This window comes from Ctenopharyngodon idella, chromosome 15 (genome assembly GCF_019924925.1).
Source record: "Ctenopharyngodon idella isolate HZGC_01 chromosome 15, HZGC01, whole genome shotgun sequence".
In the NCBI taxonomy this organism is placed as follows: Eukaryota; Metazoa; Chordata; class Actinopteri; order Cypriniformes; family Xenocyprididae; genus Ctenopharyngodon; species Ctenopharyngodon idella.
Window position 1 is genome coordinate 38235913 of NC_067234.1, and position 21332 is coordinate 38257244.

At 39.0% G+C, this 21332-nt stretch overlaps 1 protein-coding gene across 1 annotated transcript in view; it reads right to left on the reverse strand.

Moving 5' to 3' along the window:
* The window catches only part of LOC127495152 (NACHT, LRR and PYD domains-containing protein 12-like), a 101266-nt gene extending 81295 nt beyond the window's left edge, over positions 1-19971 (reverse strand). Inside the window, exons 1-4 of the mRNA XM_051861757.1 lie at positions 19818-19971; positions 18934-19030; positions 11028-11141; positions 10839-10934 (exon numbers count right to left, since the gene is read on the reverse strand). Coding sequence (XP_051717717.1) covers positions 10839-10934; positions 11028-11141; positions 18934-18983 — 260 coding nt within the window. The 5' untranslated portion in view covers positions 18984-19030; positions 19818-19971. The remainder of the gene's footprint in view (positions 1-10838; positions 10935-11027; positions 11142-18933; positions 19031-19817) is intronic.
* Positions 19972-21332: the final 1361 nt, after the last annotated feature.

Genomic DNA, 21332 nt, shown 5'->3' on the forward strand with positions numbered 1-21332 from the left:
AATGTTAGATATCTAGCAACTTAAGCACTGGTATAAAGTCAAAGTCCCTCTCTAAAGACTTGATAAATCTGTTTAAAATTAATGTGGTCACATTTGTCTGTCTTATAACAACTAAAAAACCTTGTCCATTACATTTAACTTTCCTTTTATTTGCAAATTTAAATTTTGTATTATTTCTGATTTCCTGAACAATTTGGCTTCACTGTAATGAGATAAATGATGTTTGAAGAAACATGTTATGAACATAAAATTACTTTGTTTGAGCTGATCAGACAACTATGGTAATGGAAATATACCATTAATCATGATTTTTTGTTGTTTTTCAGATCAGCTGCTATAAAAGACAAACTGAAATCTGAGTGCAGAGACAAGTGAAGAAGAATGTGTTTTAATGTCTTATCACCTCTGTTATAGAGATTTTTGAATCGGGCCTAAAAGAGGGTGATTCTGTCAATCTTGGAAGGAAAAAAAAAATAGCAACACGTTCATTCCATGTGTCTAATTTGTGCTTCCCTTAAGTCATTCATGTAAAAATCTGTTTATTTTTTAATTGTTTTTGTATGTTAACACTGAAAATGCAAGTCGAAAATGCAAATCGTGCTCAAAGAAGTGACCCTTCACTTGAAGATGATGTGACATTTAAACTCTTCTCTTTCTTTGTTTGGTTCAGGAATTTGCATGCTTACATTGGTTTAAAAAAATGCACTATTCACTTCTGCACTCTGTTTTTCAGTGACATTTTTTCAGAAAATTGCATTATACTGCTTATTTATTCATTGATGTAACATTCTGTACTTTACAGTAATACATGTATAACTGAAATGTTTTTTTCCATGTATTTGAATGTATTTTGGTCAAAATATTAAATGCTGGGAGATCACGTGACCCACCGGTAGTAATGGTGGTGTAGTTGGATTGCTCCCTGACTCGGTATCCGTTATTTACCTGTTCGCAGTTAAACCATCAACACTTGGTTAGTTTTGGTTGCTCTACTAACGGTGCAATGAATGAAGATGGCAAAACGTCAATTAACGTTGGCTTCTCCAGAGAAAAAGAGAGTTAAAGATCCTAACGTTTGTGGGATTACAAATTTAAGAATCTGTTTAAGATCTGCTGATCCTACATCCTGACATAACCTCACATGAAATACTAAGGTGAAGTATATTGTATTTAACATTTTGAGGTAAAGATAATGACAATTTAAGGAGATCAAGGCAGGCAGCCCAGGTGTCTGTAACATTAACCTTTTGTCTTCATGCACTTCCTATCCATTTGGCTCAAGATACAGCTGTGCCTTTGTCTCTATGATAATGTAAAGGTATGGGCCATACTGTCAGACTGAGTGGATTAGCACCTATGCATTTGAATGACACTGTTATGCTGATTAGATCATGGCTGGGAAATGTAGGGAATGGGCTGATTCCTGCACTGCATTTGCATGCTTTGTTTAGATTGTCTCCACCTCTACTCTATGTATCCCTCCCCCTTGAATGTATATGAACTACCAAGTACACTGCCTTGGTTGGACTTGGATGACTACAGCGACCCACAGCACGTTTCTCAATAAAGAGTAACTTCTGCTTGAAAGATATCCCAATGTCTCCTGGTCTCTGCTTCGACGAGGAAAAAGTTTCCTACAGTTTTGGTGCCGTGACCCGGATAGAGCTTCTCACCTCAATCCTGAAACTTCAAGCACAACAAAGATCTGATCCAAAAGAAGATCCAGGCTGAATTTTCCTGTACACCCAAGGGTTGGTGAGTGATACTCTATCCAAAAGAACCATTAAGACCAGTACCAAGTTGTTATCCTCTGCGCCGTCAGAGAAGAGTTAACAGACAGCTGTAGGGTTTGGTTAACTAAGTTACCCTCTAAAAATGTTCTTTTAGAGATGAAGTTTATCCTCTGTTTAATCAGGGAAGATTAGCATTATGTGCTAATATTGGTATCCTTTGCTCAGGCAGGGAAGATTGGCATCACGTGCTAATATTGGTTTATCCTCTGTAAAGTTAGGGAAGTTTTATCCTCTGCTTTATAAGGGAAGGTTGTTTATCCTCTGTTTAATCAGGGAAGGTGGTGTGTTAACAGAATAGTCATTCTCTACTTTGCTAGAGAAGAAGGTTCATCCTCTGTTAATTCAGGGAAGGTTACAACTGTTACAGTGTATAAGCAAGTTGGTTCTACTCTGCTCACCAGAGAAGGCTGAATATATTACGATGTGTATTAACAAGGTTAACCTCTGCTCTGTCAGGGAAGTGTTGAAGTGTATTGTTGTGCCAGAAAGACATTACAAAATGTTGAGAAAGAACGCTAGACTAATTCCAACAACTGAGAAAGGTGGACTAGCTACCCCTTTATGGACAGATAGTGAGTTCAAATCATTGTTAGGAAAGCACATGGACTCAATAGTGACTGAGTCAGTCAGATTAGATTTGACAAAGAAATTTGGGATTCATCCAGAAAAAGTTTGGTCTATTGAAGAATGCAAAAAGGTACTTGGTGCTTGTATTCGGAAGAAAAATATGAAGGGCATTATCTGCTGCCACAGAGAATTTACTCTATCCATTGCACAAGAACAAATCCAACGTATTGCTAAGTTAGAAAAGCAGAACAAACAGTTGCACACTCAAGTGTCTCGTCTCACTCAGAAGTTGGGCCTTAACAAAGCCTCAACCAAATGTGACTCAAAAGACCAACAGTCAGATGAAAGCTATCCTGACTTACAGTCTTTCTGTAGACTAGAGGGCAATAGCAATACTGGATTCATGGATAAAGATGTAAATGCAGTTGAAGTGTGTGGAGCGAGACAAAAGGCTCAGAGTAGGGTAAAAGGTGTTGACACAGTTACATCTGTAACCCCCATACTCCAGTTACAAGCAGTCAGTACAGCTCTAGGTCCTGAAGACATAGAAAGACTTGCTGAGAGTTTGCCATCAGTGCACAGAAATTTTTCTGAGTTTAGGACAGAGTTGTCCAGGAAAATGAAGCTCTATGATATGTCCCTAGCTGAAGTCACCCAGCTAATGTCACAAATCCTGAAAGAGTCAGAATTCAGTGATTTTGAAAGTGCTGTAAATAATTCTGAGTTTCAGCATTCCAGCAAAGGTGAATTGAGAGAAGGAGTTCTGAGAGTGTTACAGAACCTTGTTGGACCAAAGGTGGACTGGTCAAAGATCACTAGTTGTGTACAGAAGAAGGATGAAACTGTAAGTGAGTACACTGAAAGATTTTGTCAGTCAGCTGCAGCATACAGTGGAATAGCAGACACTCCAGAGAAGGTGTTAGAGGATAATGGACCACTGGTCCGCATGTGGTTTGATGGGCTCTCATCAGAATACAAAAATGCATTGCCTTTCTTAAACCTCACATGGTCTAATGGAACTCTGCAAAACAACTTAGATCGGTTAGCTATTTGGAAAAGAGACTCGGATGTCAAGACAAGAGTAAAGATTGCAGCAGCATCCTTTAAGGTCAACACAGAGAATCGACAGAAACGTAAATGTCCTAAGAGAGAAGGCAGTTGTCATTACTGTGGTAAACCTGGACATTGGATGAAAGAGTGTAGGAAAAACAAAAAGACATTTAAAGAAATGAACAGCTTTACTCAGCTCCTACTCAGTCTACTTGCTACACTGAAACTGCCCCTCCCCTCTTCTCCAAACACTTGGAGCAACAGCTTACTGACATGCTAACCATTTGGGCTGTGAGTGCTTAATTTCCCCAGTAATCTACAAGAAAGCTGAAAGACTCATTCTGAACAAAAGAAAGTTGACTGTCACTTCCACCATTTGGGGTACACTGGTTAAGTACACTCACAGCCTTAAATGTTATGCTACAGCACACTCCATTCACTTATCCATCCTCTGTGGGTTATGATGTCTGCTATGACTGATGTTTCATTGGAAGATGGAGATGTAGCACAGTAAAGTTTACAAATTAACTACAGGGAGAGAATAGGACACACAGAGCAGTGAGGAGCCCAGGGAAGAACCGAAGTGCAACAGGCCTTGGGGGCCAACCCTGTGGTGAAGACTTCCTCATAGGTTTCCCCCTCTCAGTTTATCCCCACCTTACTGGTCTATAGATGTCAAATTGATTAAGACTAGGTTAAAAAAAAGGAACAAAACCACTATACGATCACTAGAAGTTTATGATGATCAGAGTTAGACAGAAAAACTATACGATCATCAGAGGTCTAATGTACTAAAGTCTATGCATAAATACTGCTGGTCTGCTGTTTCTTTGTTTCCTTGTGTTGCAGGTATGTGTATATGCCATGACGGCTCATAAGCAGCACCTGGTGTAAAGCATCACCTCAGATATCCATGAACAACCTTCATGAAGACAGAGTCATCTGAGCAACTCGGAGTTGCACAACGACAAACAATATCTGAGCAACTTGGAACAGACATGGAAATGCATTGGGAATGGACTCTACAAGGAACAGACTCCACAGCTATTCAGGCGCCATGGATTTTAGGACTTCCACGCTTATGCTACATGGTTTTCTGTGTCATCATGTAGTTTATACAACATATTACCACCCTGCGTTGTATATGTGTGTCAACAGTATACTCAAGTTAAAGAACAACACTTATGTAAATGTTGGACACGACATAGAATAAGATGTATGTGCCTGTATCTGTTACAAGTTACATGACTGGAAGATGGGACTTATGTTAACAAACATAGGTTAAAGAAGGGATTTAAGAAGGTTTAAATTTGTATTATGTGAGAGTTATTATAACTCTCAAAGGGGGGACTGTGGGATTACAAATTTAAGAATCTGTTTAAGATCTGCTGATCCTACATCCTGACATAACCTCACATGAAATACTAAGGTGAAGTATATTGTATTTAACATTTTGAGGTAAAGATAATGACAATTTAAGGAGATCAAGGCAGGCAGCCCAGGTGTCTGTAACATTAACCTTTTGTCTTCATGCACTTCCTATCCATTTGGCTCAAGATACAGCTGTGCCTTTGTCTCTATGATAATGTAAAGGTATGGGCCATACTGTCAGACTGAGTGGATTAGCACCTATGCATTTGAATGACACCGTTATGCTGATTAGATCATGGCTGGGAAATGTAGGGAATGGGCTGATTCCTGCACTGCATTTGCATGCTTTGTTTAGATTGTCTCCACCTCTACTCTATGTATCCCTCCCCCTTGAATGTATATGAACTACCAAGTACACTGCCTTGGTTGGACTTGGATGACTACAGCGACCCACAGCACGTTTCTCAATAAAGAGTAACTTCTGCTTGAAAGATATCCCAATGTCTCCTGGTCTCTGCTTCGACGAGGAAAAAGTTTCCTACACGTTCCTGAGGGGGAACTTCGCGCCATTGTTGCCGACGAGCTAAAGATGCACCTCAGCTTCGTCAGGGAACTGTTTAAGGAAGAATTCGCCCCAATCGCGGATAGACTTGGAGTCCAGGGGCCGTATTCACAAAACATCTTAAGACTAAAAGTAGCTCCTAACTTGCCGATTTAGGAGAAACTCTTAAAAATAATGGGCGTGTCAGTCCTAAATTTAGGACTCCTAAATTTTTGCTCTAAGAGTATTTCACAAAGCTTTTTAGTGCTAAAACTAGCTCCTAAATCTGTGAAACGTTATGAGTAGTCAAGAGGACTCCTGAGTCACTAAAACCAAATACCAAACAATCCTAATCCACCTAAAGTCACTGTACACCATGAGACAATAGCGATAGACGCTTAGGTGCTGAACTTTTTCTTCATAAATGCAATACGTATTTTGATTTATAGATTTGAATCTACGATAAGGCGCCAAAAATAAATCTTTAATAAATAAATAAAGTCCGATTACCTGTGGCAGTTGTTTTCATGAGTTTAAACTTACAAATGATCGAATAGAGTAAAAAAAATATAATAAGCCTATTTGGCGTGCTGTCCAAGAGGATCGAGGACTCCAAGGATGGAATTTAGCCTAAACCGAGAGTTCTCCCCCGTATCCCCTGCCAAGAGTGAGGAACGGGGTGGCGGAGGGATGCAGAAAACTGTCGAGGTAACTCGTCTGTGTATACCTCCACTCGAGCTGATTAGATAGATTGTTTGAACGCTCTCCTCCCAAACTTTGTTTATAAAACATCATTTGTCGCTTGAATTCTGCAATCTCTCGAGACGCAGACAAGAGGCTGACTGAACATATACTAGTTTAATTAGTGACACTTAGCCTACATTTTAAAACCTTTATTTGAATATGGCAACATTTTTATTAAAAATCTTTATTTGAATATGCAACATTTATATTTTAAAACCTTTATTTGAATATGGCAACATGATACAATATTTCTATGATCGATGACAGAGACTCCTCCCCTATCAGCCAATCACTGTGTGCATAGTTAGTTAGCGTGTTGACATCATCCATAGCAACAAGGTCAACCCTGCCCTTACTCTTAGCTTAAGACTTCTCTCTATTCCTTAGTAAAAGTTGGTCTCAGCAGCTTTGTGAATAGGTTTTAAGAGAAAACTCTTAGCTAAGAACTTTTACTGCTATTTAGGAGAACTCTTAGTGGTAAGATAAAATGTTTTGTGAATACGGCCCCTGGAAGAGGATGTGCGTCTGATAAGAAATAACTTTAGAAAGACTCATTCTGAACAAAACATGCAGGCTGCTCTCCGTAACGCAAAAAAAGACACCGTGGAAATCAAGGTAGTAGTGGACTCCCTTCAGGAAAAGTTGGCAAGAATTGAAGACAAAAGCAGCCAGTCCAATGTCCGAGTAGTTGGACTTAAAGAGGGTGTAGAAGGAGATGACCCTCTACGATTTATACAAAATCACCTTCCTAAATGGATTCCCTCTCTCGCTGGCAAGGTATTGGAGATCGAAAGAGCTCACCGTATATACAGCGGTGAGCGCGCGAAATCTACCCCTTGTACATTCATCTTCAAGATGCTGCGGTATCAAGATCGGAATGTGATCATGAATGGAGCCCGAGGTGTTGGACAAATTCTCCATAATGGATCTCCGTTGCTTTTCTTCCCAGACTACAGCAATCAAACTGCGTCCAAGAGGAGATCGATGGCATTGGTGAGGAAGAAGCTAACCCATTTGGGAATAACGTCTTTTTTGCTTTATCCCGCAGTAGTGAAAGTCACTCACGAGGGAAGGTTTCACTTTTTGAGACACCGGCGGAAGTTGAAAAGTTGGTCCACAATCTGGATCCCATCGCAAATTCTTCCCTGAAGGGAGCTTCAGTGCCTGTGTCACGAGAATCCGAGGATAGTGAGCATGAATCTGCAGTTCCCATGGAGGACCGCTAGCCGGACTGCTAGTTGGTCGCGTAACCAAAGACTGTTACTTTGAGGGCTGGTAGAAGAGTGTGTTTCAACTCTTTGCTTAAAATTTCACTCTATGCTGACGATATTCTGTTGTATCTATCAAATATCACAGATTCTGTTAGTGAATGCTTAAAATTATTCGATACATTTGGTAAAATGTCCGGTTATAAAATTAATTGCAGCAAATCCGTACTTCTGCTCCTTAATATAGCTGCTAAATCAGAGATTCAGGCCTTACCCACTATGATTCCAATCACTGACCAGTTCCCATTCAGTCGGTCACGTTCAACGTACGTCGGACAGACCGACGAATAGGAATCTCGCTAGAGAGGCCAATCTACTTCGAGTGTCACTACAACGAGCCAATGCACATTGGCATGCAATCATATGCATCAGCTGCTCGCCTCGCAGCGCGGGTATATAATGAGCAGCAGGTGCATTGCATCTTCAGCTTTTCGCTTCGGAGCCGAACCTTCATGGTGTTTACGGAGTGTGTGACAAAACAAGCCTTTTTGAAACTGCTCTTTGTTGGTGCAGGCAGACAGCACTGCAGCGGGGTCGATCTCTCTCTTTTATTTTTTGTTTGCCTTTCATTGAGCAACGCTTCCAGCTGGAAAAGACGTTCTCACGGCTGGTAAACAGTGCGCTGTTGAGCGCTGAAAAGCTGTTTTGACAGCTGGTAAGAGAGCGGCTTCAAGGAGAGAGTGCACACGACAGGCTGCACTTTTCCCTGTCTGTGCTGCAGCGGCCATTCCCCTGCGTGCTTCGGCACTTAAAAGAGTTCAGTCCCTAAAAGAGCTTACACAAGTAGATTTGCGTCTTTTTAAAGATGTCATTCTACTTGTGTGTTTCTGGATGCAGTCGTTACGTCACTTTGTGCGACGAAGGTCACGGCACAGTCAGTGGGTCGTGCGATGTCCACGTTAGTGGTCCAGGAATGCCATCTCTGGCCGCCGGGTGGAGAATCTTTTGTTTCCTTTTGTTTCTGTTCTGCCACTGGCCCAACAGCCAGCGGTACCCAAATTCTCAATAAAAGAGCAGTTTCCTTGGTGAGGGCAAGAACCTCACCACTCTCATCCCCCTCTTCTGTCGCCAGCGGACAGCAGCGAGCAGCGGGCAACCAAAGCCTTGACTGTTCAAGTACCCGTGGGTGGGGAACTCATGGGCGGGGTTTCGGCATCACCATGGCCTTCCACATCTCCTGACCCGCCGTGGCCGCCCACGGCCTCTGACCCGCCTTGGCCGCCCACGGCCTCTGACCCACCATGGCAGCCTGAACTCCTGCACCCGCCCTGGAGACCTCCATGCCCGTCCGCTTCTCTCCCTGCACCTGCGTGAGGTCTCCAGGGCGCCCACCCCCCCTCCCGGTTGTTCCATCTACGGCGCGAGGCCGCGCCTACTGGGAGGGGGAGGTAATGTCACAGTTCCCTCTGTTCCCGGACTCCAATTCCCATGATCCTCCTGTTTCCACACCTGCACTCACTTCCTCGTTATCTCCCCATCATCACCGATCACCTGCACCTGGACCTGATCATCTGCACTCCCTTTATAATGGACTCACTCCCTGCACTCCTTGTCTGTTCTTGTTGTTGTTCTAGTGTGTAAAGTGGGTTACTCTCCTTCGTCTATTAAAATACCCTTATTTGTGGATATCCGTTTACGCCTCATCTCTACCGCACCTTACGCCGTAACAGTAAGAATATTTGTAATGTACATAATATATCGTGCATTAAAGTTTTCTAGATTTCAAAGTGTGTATATACTGAAAAAAAAACAGCTTTATAATAGTGTAATGCTAATACATTTGTAATGATCTGAAATTGTATTGGAAATGTATATAAAGCACATTGAAACTATGCTTCGAATATATTCTAATATATGTAATTCTATATTATATAATTCTAATATATATATTCTAATATATGTAATTCAAGAAGTATTAAAAGTACATTTTAAATATATTTAAAGAAATACACTTAAATTGCACTAAATGTACTTACAATGGATTTATTTTAACAAAATTTTCAATGTATTTAATATATTGCAAATTGCTTTAAAATCTTGAAATACACTTATTATACTTAAAGTTTCAAAATAAAACATTTAATATGCACTTTGTATAGTATAATTTTAATATTAAGTGTGTCCAAAAAAGTACGATACCCTCACCTATTACCAATTCACCTGCTTATTGTGGACTGTTTCAAAACAGTTTAACTCTAACTTTTATTTTGCTTCTGTCCCAACTTTTTTGCAGTGTGTTGCAGCCATCAAAATCCAAATTTGTTCATATCTTTTATTAACAAATCAGAATTAACAAATCACAGATTCTTGATTTTATTGCATTTTACAAAATGTCCCAACTTTTCTGGAAATGGGGTTGTATATATGGTTTGTGTTTCTGGTGTAGTACCAAATGTTATTTATCTTAATTTACTGTTGTGTGTTGTGCAGCGGACAAGGTTAAAACCAAATGGAAAAACCTATGAGATGCATACACAAGGAAAAATCCATTCTCGGTCAGCGCCACCTATTGTGCAAGAGTGAATTAGCCAAAGGCGATCAAACATTTCACATTCAGAGTGAAAACACTGTTTGTTGGCATTTCACTTCACTTTATCGCACTGTGCTCAGTGTGAAAGGGCCTTAAGAATAAACCATACCAAATTGACAGGACCCTGACATCAGTACATATAATGTTCCCTTGTTATAATCTATGAAATGTGTGGGTATAACTTTTGATAATGTGATTGGGTTTGATCCATGGTTCTTTTTTGTTCTTTAAAATTTTGTAAAATTAGTTGAATAATCTGTTTATTAAGTAGGCTATATTTTGTACCAAAGTAATTGTTTTAATTTCCTGAATGCTGAAATATAGTGTATTGGAGTAATCGGCACAGTTATTATCATTATAAAGTATGATTTCTAAAACTGACACACAGTTTATGATATGCAAATTAGGTCATTTTTACCACCTAAAACTGTCAGTGTGAGAATTGGCTATGACTCTCAAGGAGAGCCAATCTGAGTGACCCACTATGTGACCCCACCGCTGCTCACCTTTCATTAAACACCCAAAGACTAATGTGTTGTATTTCCTTTTAGTGTTAGTGTGTCTTAGAGTAGTCAGTAAAGTTTAGTTTGAATTCACATGATGATGTTTGCTGGTTTTATGTTCACAAATTGAGGTCACCGGTTCATTCTGATTCCTACTACCATGCCCAGAATATCAATCTGATTAATGTTAAATTGTTACTGTTTATGGACCAAACAGATTTTTAATATTTAATAATTTAATAGAATTGACAGATATTTGTATGAGAGACTCAGTGGATGAATAAATTGATTAATTATCTTTTAATTATCTATAAATTGATTTCTTCAAGGTCCCAATAATTATTCATAAATGAATCAAGTAATTGTGATTAATTCTAATTAATCAATTTTAACCCTTTGAGCTTAACTTTCCCTATATTCTAATACAAAAAAAATCTAATACTATAAGCACATCTTTTATAGAAATGTTACCTGAGATCAGGCTGTGTCTCTCCACTCTTAAACTTTAGTGGCGGATCCATAGAGCAGTCACTCTTCATAGACACACAGCTGGACTCTGGGTTTGAACTGTAACAGAGAACAGATTCAGTTTAATCCTTTAGATTACTTTTTGTGGTACAACTAGCCCAGCGTTAGTTTGTACCCCGCTCACCCCTATACCTGAGATCAGGCCATTTGTCTCCACTCTTAAACTTTAGTGGCAGATCCATAGAGCAGTCACTCTTCATAGACACACAGCTGGACTCTGGTTTTGAGCTCTTCTGTTGGACTGAACTGTAACAGAGAACAGATTCAGTTTAATTCTTTAGATTACTGTCTTAATTCTTTATGATAGGAACCATATTAATATAAACACTTTCATCAAAAAGCACTCTGAAGAAACTTTATGATCTTTTTACTTAATAATTCACATCAGTATTAAAGGCACTGTATGCAAGTTTCGCCGTTAGAGGTCGCTTATTCAAAACAAAGGCGTAGCTTGATGATGCTGTGAATGAGCGAGGAATCATGGGAGTTGTCATCTTCACCTCCACAGCAGATGGAAAGCAATCCAATGGGAAATCATTCATGAATAAGCAAATGTATTAAAGTTTTATTAACGTTACTGTGGTCTGAAGCAGGGCAGGCCGAGAGCCTGTGACATTATATGTCGCTGTTTTTAGTGCGCTTATATGCCGCAGTCGGCTGGTGCCGCTCCTTTTGTTTGGTTTTTTATGTTTATTTTTACAATTAAAGTTACGTATAATGTCTGCCTCCTAAATTGTTATAGTTACGTTTGATCACTTAAAATCATATTATTTCATTCTAATGAAACAGCTGCAAGTGCTGAACTACTACTCATACAAGTCACTTTATTTGACAAATTAAAATTGTGGGGAAACACAGTGATGTTTTACTTGGTCAAAACAATCCTACTAAAAATGCATTTGAGTGTGTTGAAAGTTGTGTTATAATGTTACTCTGTACTCTGTTACACTTGGTGGCTGCTATGAGACACTTGTTGCACATCGCAGTAAGATAGATCCAAATTAGAATATCATATTAATAAAAGCTGGATGACTTGTGTTGCCAAATGGCATGTAATTAAGTTTAAAATATATTGTATGAAGGAGAAAATGCTGTTATACTGTTATTACAAATAAAGCTCTTTCTGATGAAGCTAAGTTAGCCACTTGATAAAATAGTGTTGTTTCTGGGGTACAAACGTGTTACTCGTGGTAAACAAGAGATTCGCCATGATGAGCTCTATAACAATGATTAGTTTCCTGTTGATAAAGTTATTTAAACAGTTGCTCACATGTCTAATAAAACACATAATATATTAAAGCGTCTTTGGAGTGTTCATGGTTTCTATAGAAGTAAAACTGGAAATCATAGGTAACACGGATATGACATCATAAGCCCCTTTCACAGTCTTTACTGGTAAATTACCAATGATGCTGTGTGAACGCAGAATGAAGGTTACCGGTATGAGCATGTATGAGGTCAGAACACGCTGACGTAAGAAATCTGCTTTGGGCCAATCAAGGTCTTATGCAGTTCTTCAAGTTTTTATGGAGATGACGTAATTACTCCACGCTCTTTACAGTAAGCTCTGCTGTTTTTTAATTGTGTTTAATAGTGTTTCTATGTAAATATATAAACATCTTTGACCGTTGTGCCACGTCTTACATCTTTTTGAACGTGTCACTCTCGAGACCAGCCTTCTTTTCATTTCACTGCGGCTCTGCAGTTGTATATTATGCATGTCTGTTTTTTTCTTTGTTTTTTTTTTTGCAGCATGCAGTGGTGTAAAGCACGGCGCCACTGGACTCTAGAACAGTGGAGACGTGTTCTTGGAGTGACCAATCACGCTTTTCTGTCTGGCAATCCCATGGACGAGTCTGGGTTTGGCAGTTGCCAGGAGAACGGTACTTGCCTGACTGCATTGTGCCAAGTGTAAAGTTTGGTGGAGAGGGGATCATGGTGTAGGGTTTTTCAGGGGGTTTTCTGGGCTTGGCCCCTTAGTTCCAGTGAAAAGAACTCTTAATGCTTCAGCATACCGAGACATTTTGGACAATTTCATGCTCCCAACTTTGTGGGAACAGTTTGGGGATGGCCCCTTCCTGTTCCAACATGACTGCGCACCAGTGCACAAATAAAGGTCCATAAAGACATGGATGAGTGAGTTTGGTGCGGAGGAATCTGACTGGCCTGCACAGAGTCCTGACCTCAACCCGATACAACACCTTTGGGATGAATTAGAGCAGAGACTGCGAGCCAGGTCTTCTCATCCAACATCAGAGCCTGACCTCACAAATGCGCTTCAAGAAAAATGGTCAAAAATTCCCATAAACACACTCCTAAACCTTGTAAAAAGCCCTCCCAGAAGAGTTGAAGCTGTTACAGCTGCAAAGGGCGGGCCAACTCCATATTAAACCCTACGGATTAAGAATGGGATGTCTTTAAATTTTATGTGCACGTAAAGGCAGGCGTCCCAAAACTTTTGGCAATATAGTGTAGCTTTGATCATTGCAACAACATGGTGAAATGGAAGGATTTTGTACTTATCATGGATTTTTGTCTTTCAAAAGGGAAAACTATTGATGAGACTGAAATGGCCCTCTTGGAGACAGAAAAGAATCACTGGAGAGATGTTCTCACATGCTAAATCAGCATTATTCAGTCCTTGGCAGAAAGAAATCTGGTACTCAGGGGTTCTGTTGATGCATTACATCAGGACAACAATGAGAACTTTCTAAAAGAAGTGGAACGGATAGCTAAGTGGAACGGATAGCTGATCCTGTTTTGAGAGATCATGTGAGACGAATCAAGAGTGGAGCACAGCATATCACATACGTGGGACAAACTATCCAAAATGAGCTGATAAGCTGTGTCAGTGACAAAATACTGGATAAAATGGTGGCAGAAATCAAAGATTCAAAATATTATGCCCTAATGTTGGATTACACACCAGATGTTAGCCATCAAGAACAGATGTCTGTTTTCGTGCGCACTGTAAGTCTTGGCAAAACACCAGAGATAAAGGAACACTTCTTAGGATTTCTAATCTACTGGTCTAGGCTTGTCCACACTAATTCTTAACAGGCTTGAAGAATTGAACATCCCTTTCCAGGACTATAGGGGACAATCGTATGACAATGGTGCAAACATGAAAGGCAGAAATAAAGGTTTGCAGGCTAGGCTGTTAGCAAAAAATCCACATGCTTTTTATGTGCCTTGTGGAGCACATACCTTAAATCTAATGGTTTCAGATGCTGCTAAAGCATCTAAGGATACTGCTTGTTTTTTTTTGGAAATGTGGAAAAACTTTACAGACTCTTCTCAGGTTCTCCTCAAAGGTGGGCCATCTTGCAGAAATATGTGGACGTCACACTCAAGTCCTGGAGTGAAACGCGATGGGAGAGCCGGGTCAACAGTATTGAACCTTTATGCTACCATGTAGGCAAGTTGAAAGAAGCTTTGAACTTAGAAGTCAGGGAACAGGCTCATGACTCTATAGTGAAAGTTGAGGCACACTCTCTTGCTGAAGAAATTGGATAATTTAGATTTCAAATTTGCTGTGTTGTCTGGTATAACATTCTCTCCAGAATTAACACCACAAGTAAGCTTCTTCAAACAACCAACATGTAGCTTGATGTCGCAGTGGGCCTCATTAAGAAAAACAAATACAATTTAGTCAGTTACAGAACAACTGGTTTTAAGGATGCGCAAGCCACAGCAAAAGATATTTGTGAACAAATGGACACTGAGGCAGTGCTGAAAGAGAAGAGGTTGCAGTCCACAAAAAGGCACTCTGCCTATGAGGCAGCTGATGAGCCACACACTGATGGAATGAAGTGTAAGGGTGGACCTCTTACAGGGGTTCAGGCTGTAGGGTTGCCGAGCGACTAAAGAAACGTTATCAGCAAGATGGTAGAAAACTGTACATTTCTTTTCAATTACCACCCACTGCAACTTATACCAACGACGGAAATAAGCGCAGTTACAATAGCAAAATATGTGGGAGAGCGTTGCTATAGTGTGACAATATTGTATTGCAATATGGAGCACATTAATGTTAATACTAAATCAAAACTAGTTAGCGCACCATTTGTAAATGAAAGAGTTTAATGACAATATCTGGTTATGGTTACACTTAACATAGTTACAAAATAGATGTATGAGATGATAAAATCATATACCATTAATCGTACCCAGCATGTATGTAAAAAGTTAGCTGAGAGATAGTTAAAGAGAGAGTGAAAGAGGAAGACAGAGAGAGAGAGAGAAAGTGAGGGCCAGAGAGGGCCCAAGAAAAGCCAAGAATCAAAAAAGAGCCGAGAATAAAAGAGAGCAGAGCAACAGTTACAATATTCTTTCATCCCTTCCTTGACCATGTGACTGAAACCCAAATGTGAGACATTCAAACTGGCCAATCAGAAGATCCCCCATTGTACTAAAGGTGTGACCATTTGTAGACCCCCGATGTACACACATCTTGGCCTTCAGGGCTTGATCACTGTCAACACCTTTGAGCCTTCCAAATGGCCCTTGTAGCAAGAGAGAGGGGGTTGAGACAGTAAAGCAAATGTCTTTGTTCATTTTAAAATATCTTTAGATATTTTCAATTCTTACAGAAGAGACTGGAAGTATCATTTTTTAATACTGTGGTAGACTGTAGCATCCAGTCTTTGGAGGACCGCTTTCAGTCTCTGGGGGAAGTTAAAGACAACTTCGGAGTGCTTCTCAGCTTTAGCCAGCTTGATGCACAGACACGGAGGGACCAGTGTAAGCTTCTTGGAGACAAACTCACCTGTGGAGAAGAGGCTGATGTTGACTGGAATGCACTTGCTACAGAGATGGAGAGCCTTCCAGAACTCCCCCAAGCAAAGATGACCACATTTGAGCTTCTCACTTTCCTCTCTCAATATGAGATCTGTGAGTTGTACCCAAATCTTTGGGTAGCTTTCCAGATAGCCTGCACTCTCTCTGTGACTTTTGCGCCTGCAAAGCGGAGCTTTTCTAAACTCAAATTGATCAAAAAGTATTTGAGATCTTCCATGGCTCAAGAAAGACTGAGTGGACTTGCACTAATTATCATTAATAACAAAATTGCCCATCAGATCTCTTATAGTGATATCATAAATGACCTTGCCTCCAGGAAACACAGATTCTAAGGAGAAAGTGGAATATTGAGGTAGTTTGTAAAGTTGAGGTAGTTTGTCTAAATTAAAGTGTTTATTTTGGAATTGTTATAATTTTTCCCAACCCGTACATAGTTTTATTCTCGAACCATTATTGTTATCTTGTTACAGGTTCCTATATTTATTTTATGTCATTATTTAAGTATCTGTGTAATTTAATTTTGTCTGTATTTTTATTTTTGCATCTTTTTAATATAATATATACAGTATCTCACAAAAGTGAGTACACCCCTCATATTTTAGCAACCATTTTATTATATGTTCTCAAGGGACAATACTATAGAAATGAGGCTTGATGATCATGAGACTTCTTTCAAAAACATTATAAATATCTGTTATAAGCATGCTCACAGAGGGTTTTTTCTTTGATCTCACAGATTTGAGAATCATAGTGACCAGATATTGGCCCACACTGGACATTCTGAATGAATATAATGGTGAGATCACTGACGGGAAGCAGGAAGTTTTTTTTTTCTCCAGTGCAGAAACACCAAACACCTTGGAATGCCAGGTAAGTGATGTTCACTTATATCTTTGAACAGGATTTATTTCCAGGTAAAACTGTATACTCAAAATGTGCCCTCATTTATTCAAAATGTGTCTCATTTATATTGTTAACTATATTCCGAATAAACTACCAAAACTAACTTTGTACTTTGATTTTTTTTAGTGTCCTCTCACATAGCCTACCTGACTGAAAGGGCTCATTATGCAGGTCATTATGCGGGTCTTTGTCTTCTCAGGTGTGAATCACAGCATTATTCATGAAGATTCACGCCTCCCGCATACTCTTTCTTGACAAAAAATGTCTTACAAAATTTAAATCAATATATTGTTTTATATGAAAAAGTAGGCAGGATAATTTTTACATCATTTTGAAGCAAAAATTCTAGTCTACAACCTCCAATACCCAGAAGTCTTGTGAACACATATTTAATATTTATTTTATGACTGTATTTCAGTGACTTAAGTTTTTTGTTTTTTCAATAACCACACATAAAGGTTATTCTCTCAAAAATACAAACATGTACATACATGTTGCTCACATATTATGGTAGCCTAGTACGTGCTAAATACAGTGTAATGACACTTTTGCCATTAGTATGTTTATAAGCAACTGAAAAAAAGCACAAATGTCAGGGCATGTCAAAACTCCAGGGCCCCAAAAATCCTCAGACCCCAGAGGGTTAATGACAACAATCAGGAGTACAAGGGAAACCAACCAAGAACACAACGTAAAACGCAGACGAGAACCGATAAAGACTGAGGGAGAACACAGGGAATATATACAGGGCAAACAGAGGGGCAAACGAGGCTAATTAACAAAACACAGCTGGGACCAAGGAACTAAATCAGGGCAACCAAGGGAACAAACTAGTGGTGCGAAAACTGAGAACAAGGAACATGTGACACAGGAAAACAAACACAGAATCCTGACAATGACACTTTTATTGAAGCAGAATTTCGCTGTGGCGATCGCTAAACTCCAGAGCACGTTTGTTTTCAGATCATCAGCGCTTCTTCCGCATTTAGAGGGAGCGCGTGCACAGAGTTGCCAGATTGCACAGATTAAGTAAAACACCGGGAAGAAAGTATATCCTTTTAAGGGAAAAGCTCTATTTGGGGGATTTAAGCTCTTTGCATATGGCAACCACAAGCATGACTGCTAGTGGAGACTTGTTAAAAATGCAAGATAACGCAAATCCCAAAGAAAAAAACAAGTTTTCAGAATAAATAACGAGCAGGCCAATATCGTGACGATTATTTGTAATCAATCGAGAGAAGCAGATATCATTATCATGATTAAAATACCATTAATCATGCAGCCCTACTATCGAGCAGACAAAAACATGAACATGATGACTAGGACAAGTGGCTTTTCATGGTTAAACGACATTCAGCTTTTATCACTTAGGGTGTACTCACTCTTGTTGCCAGCTATTTTGACAATAATGGCTTTATGTTATGTTATTTTCAGAGGACAGTAAATCTGTTCTGCTATACAAGCAGCACACTGACTACTCTAAAATATCTCCAAGTTTCATTTCTATAGTATTGTCCCTTGAGAAGATATACTAAAATGGTTGCTGAAATGTGAGGGGTGTACTTACTTTCGTGAGATACTGTATATATAATATATCATTTCTTTTTTATTTAATTTGTTGTTGATTGTTATTCAGCTTTGTATTTTATTCTTAAACCATTATTGATTCATTATTTAAGTATTTTAATATTGTCTGTTTTGTACTTTTATTTTTATATAAGATACTGTTTATCTTAAGTTATTTTATTTGTAGTTGATTGGTCTGCACTTTTGCATGTTTCTATTTTTTTTTTTTTTTTTTTTTAACCAAAAGCAATTAAAGTGGTTAGCTTGTTTGCAGTAAATGCATTGTCTGTTGGTTTATTTAAAGCTACATTTTTTTAGTACACCACATTAAGTATGCCACTTAGTATGCCACAATACCTGACCACTCTTGTGGCTTTGCTACTGTTACAATTAAAATCTGTAGAAGGGTAAAAACATGCCAGGCAGACATTGGTATGATGTAAGTAACACAGCTCCAACTAACTAATAAAACTGATAATGGGTGTGTTAGATTTATAGTGTGCAGATTGTCAAGCATTGACAAAAGTCAATCGTATTGGCGGCACCAAGGGGCCCCCAAATAAAATTCTGCTTAGGGACCTATAAAGGCTATTGACAGGTGATGACACAGGCCGTTAAACTGGTTAAAATCACTGATATCTTGGATTTAAACATTGGTAGAAACATTTGAGATAAAGTACAAAAGTCAACAAAATATTATATAATAGATATCAAATGTGATCTTTTTCTGTGATGTAACACAATATTTAACAGTGTTTGTTGAAAGTACCTGCATCCTGGAGAAAAATCTTCATCTCTGGATCCTTGTGAATCAGCCATGATGAAGCTGCAGGAGAATCTGATGAGTTTGATCTCCTCCACTGACTCTGAATGAACAAAACATTCAGACATTAAATTAAATTAAATGATTAAATTAATTAAACAATCTTCAAAATTTAGCTGAACATATCTTGAGTGGGATAAAAAGGATTATGCGGCTGTGTTAGGTCGCTCTATTAACACGGATCTATTAACACGCACACAGACAAACGCCAAGTTGGCCGCTGGATTTAGAATAAAACGCTGACTGAACATGTTCAATCGGGTGAGAACAAACCCCGACAGACACTGATCCGACAAAACCCAACAAAGAGTTGTGTCCCAAATGATGCACTATATGCACTTATACACTATGTAGCCTACGTATGCATAATGTACTCATCCATGTAGTGTATGAAATTTGTAAGTGTATTTTCTCATTAAACATCGCCCCCTCCGCAACGTAATTAAAGCTGCGACAGTTGAGTGGATGAAGTGTCCAACATTCCACACTTCATTTTTTGGAATTTTCTGTGTGAACGCACAACTCGCACTATTTGTACTTAAAAACTTCAAAGAATAGTGCATAGTACGCGAATTGGGACGCATCTGTGTGTGTGTGTGTGTGTGTGTGTGTGTGTGTGTGTGTTTTTTGTTTTTTTTTTCCATTGACCTAACGTTATGTTTACACATATGCTATTAAGAATCACAGACATCACCAAACACCGAGAAACCTTGAAGTCAAGGTGAAAGAAAGCCTTTATTAAATATTTTAGGCTGTACCAAACAATCAATCGATTAAAATGATTCATCCGGAGATTCATATTAATATGAGGAAGTCACATGAACACTCACCTTGATCAAACTTTTACAAGATACAGCTTCTCAAATCCTCCAGCTTTAACATCATAAAGATACACGGAAATTCCTGCATAAACTTTGATAAACGTTTCTATTAAACACTTTTATGCTCTGTTTTGTCCGTATCGTATTTTACCCGCTGAAAATGGCGGCAGAAGAAATCTACCTGACTTTCACTTTGTAGGCTATTTGTGACGAGAGAAACAGAGACAGAGACAGAGAGAGAGAGAGAGAGAGAGAGAGAGAGAGAGAATTCTTTTATTATTATTATTATTATTATTATTTAGAAAGTTTTATTTACAAAAATTCATCTTGTTACAATTTTATAGCCTCCAAAAAAGACAACAACTAAATACAAATTAATAAAGTGTGAAAATTAATTCATCTTTAAAAATGGCAAATAGAGCAGCACCAAATATTTTCAAAAGAAAGCAGATCATCAGTAGCATACATTTATATTAGGATAATAAAAATGAATTACATTTTAGATTGCACCAAGTTAAAAAAATAAAAATAAAAAAACAGTGTTTTGTATACAGGTGCTGGTCATATAATTAGAATATCATCAAAAAGTTGATTTATTTCACTAATTCCATTCAAAAAGTGAAACTTGTATATTATATTCATTCATTACACACAGACTGATATATTTCAAATGTTTATTTCTTTTAATTTTGATGATTATAACTGACAACTAAGGAAAATCCAAAATTCAGTATCTCAGAAAATTAGAATATTACTTAAGACCAATACAAAGAAAGGATTTTTAGAAATCTTGGCCAACTGAAAAGTATGAACATGAAAAGTATGAGCATGTACAGCACTCAATACTTAGTTGGGGCTCCTTTTGCCTGAATTACTGCAGCAATGCGGCGTGGCATGGAGTCGATCAGTCTGTGGCACTGCTCAGGTGTTATAAGAGCCCAGGTAGCTCTGATAGTGGCCTTCAGCTCTTCTGCATTGTTGGGTCTGGCATATCGCATCTTCCTCTTCACAATACCCCATAGATTTTCTATGGGGTTAAGGTCAGGCGAGTTTGCTGGCCAATTAAGAACAGGGATACCATGGTCCTTAAACCAGGTACTGGTAGCTTTGGCACTGTGTGCAGGTGCCAAGTCCTGTTGGAAAATGAAATCTGCATCTCCATAAAGTTGGTCAGCAGCAGGAAGCATGAAGTGCTCTAAAACTTCCTGGTATATGGCTGCGTTGACCTTGGACCTCAGAAAACACAGTGGACCAACACCAGCAGATGACATGGCACCCCAAACCATCACTGACTGTGGAAACTTTACACTGGACCTCAAGCAACGTGGATTGTGTGCCTCTCCTCTCTTCCTCCAGACTCTGGGACCCTGATTTCCAAAGGAAATGCAAAATTTACTTTCATCAGAGAACATAACTTTGGACCACTCAGCAGCAGTCCAGTCCTTTTTGTCTTTAACCCAGGCGAGACATTTCTGACACTGTCTGTTGTTCAAGAGTGGCTTGACACAAGGAATGCGACAGCTG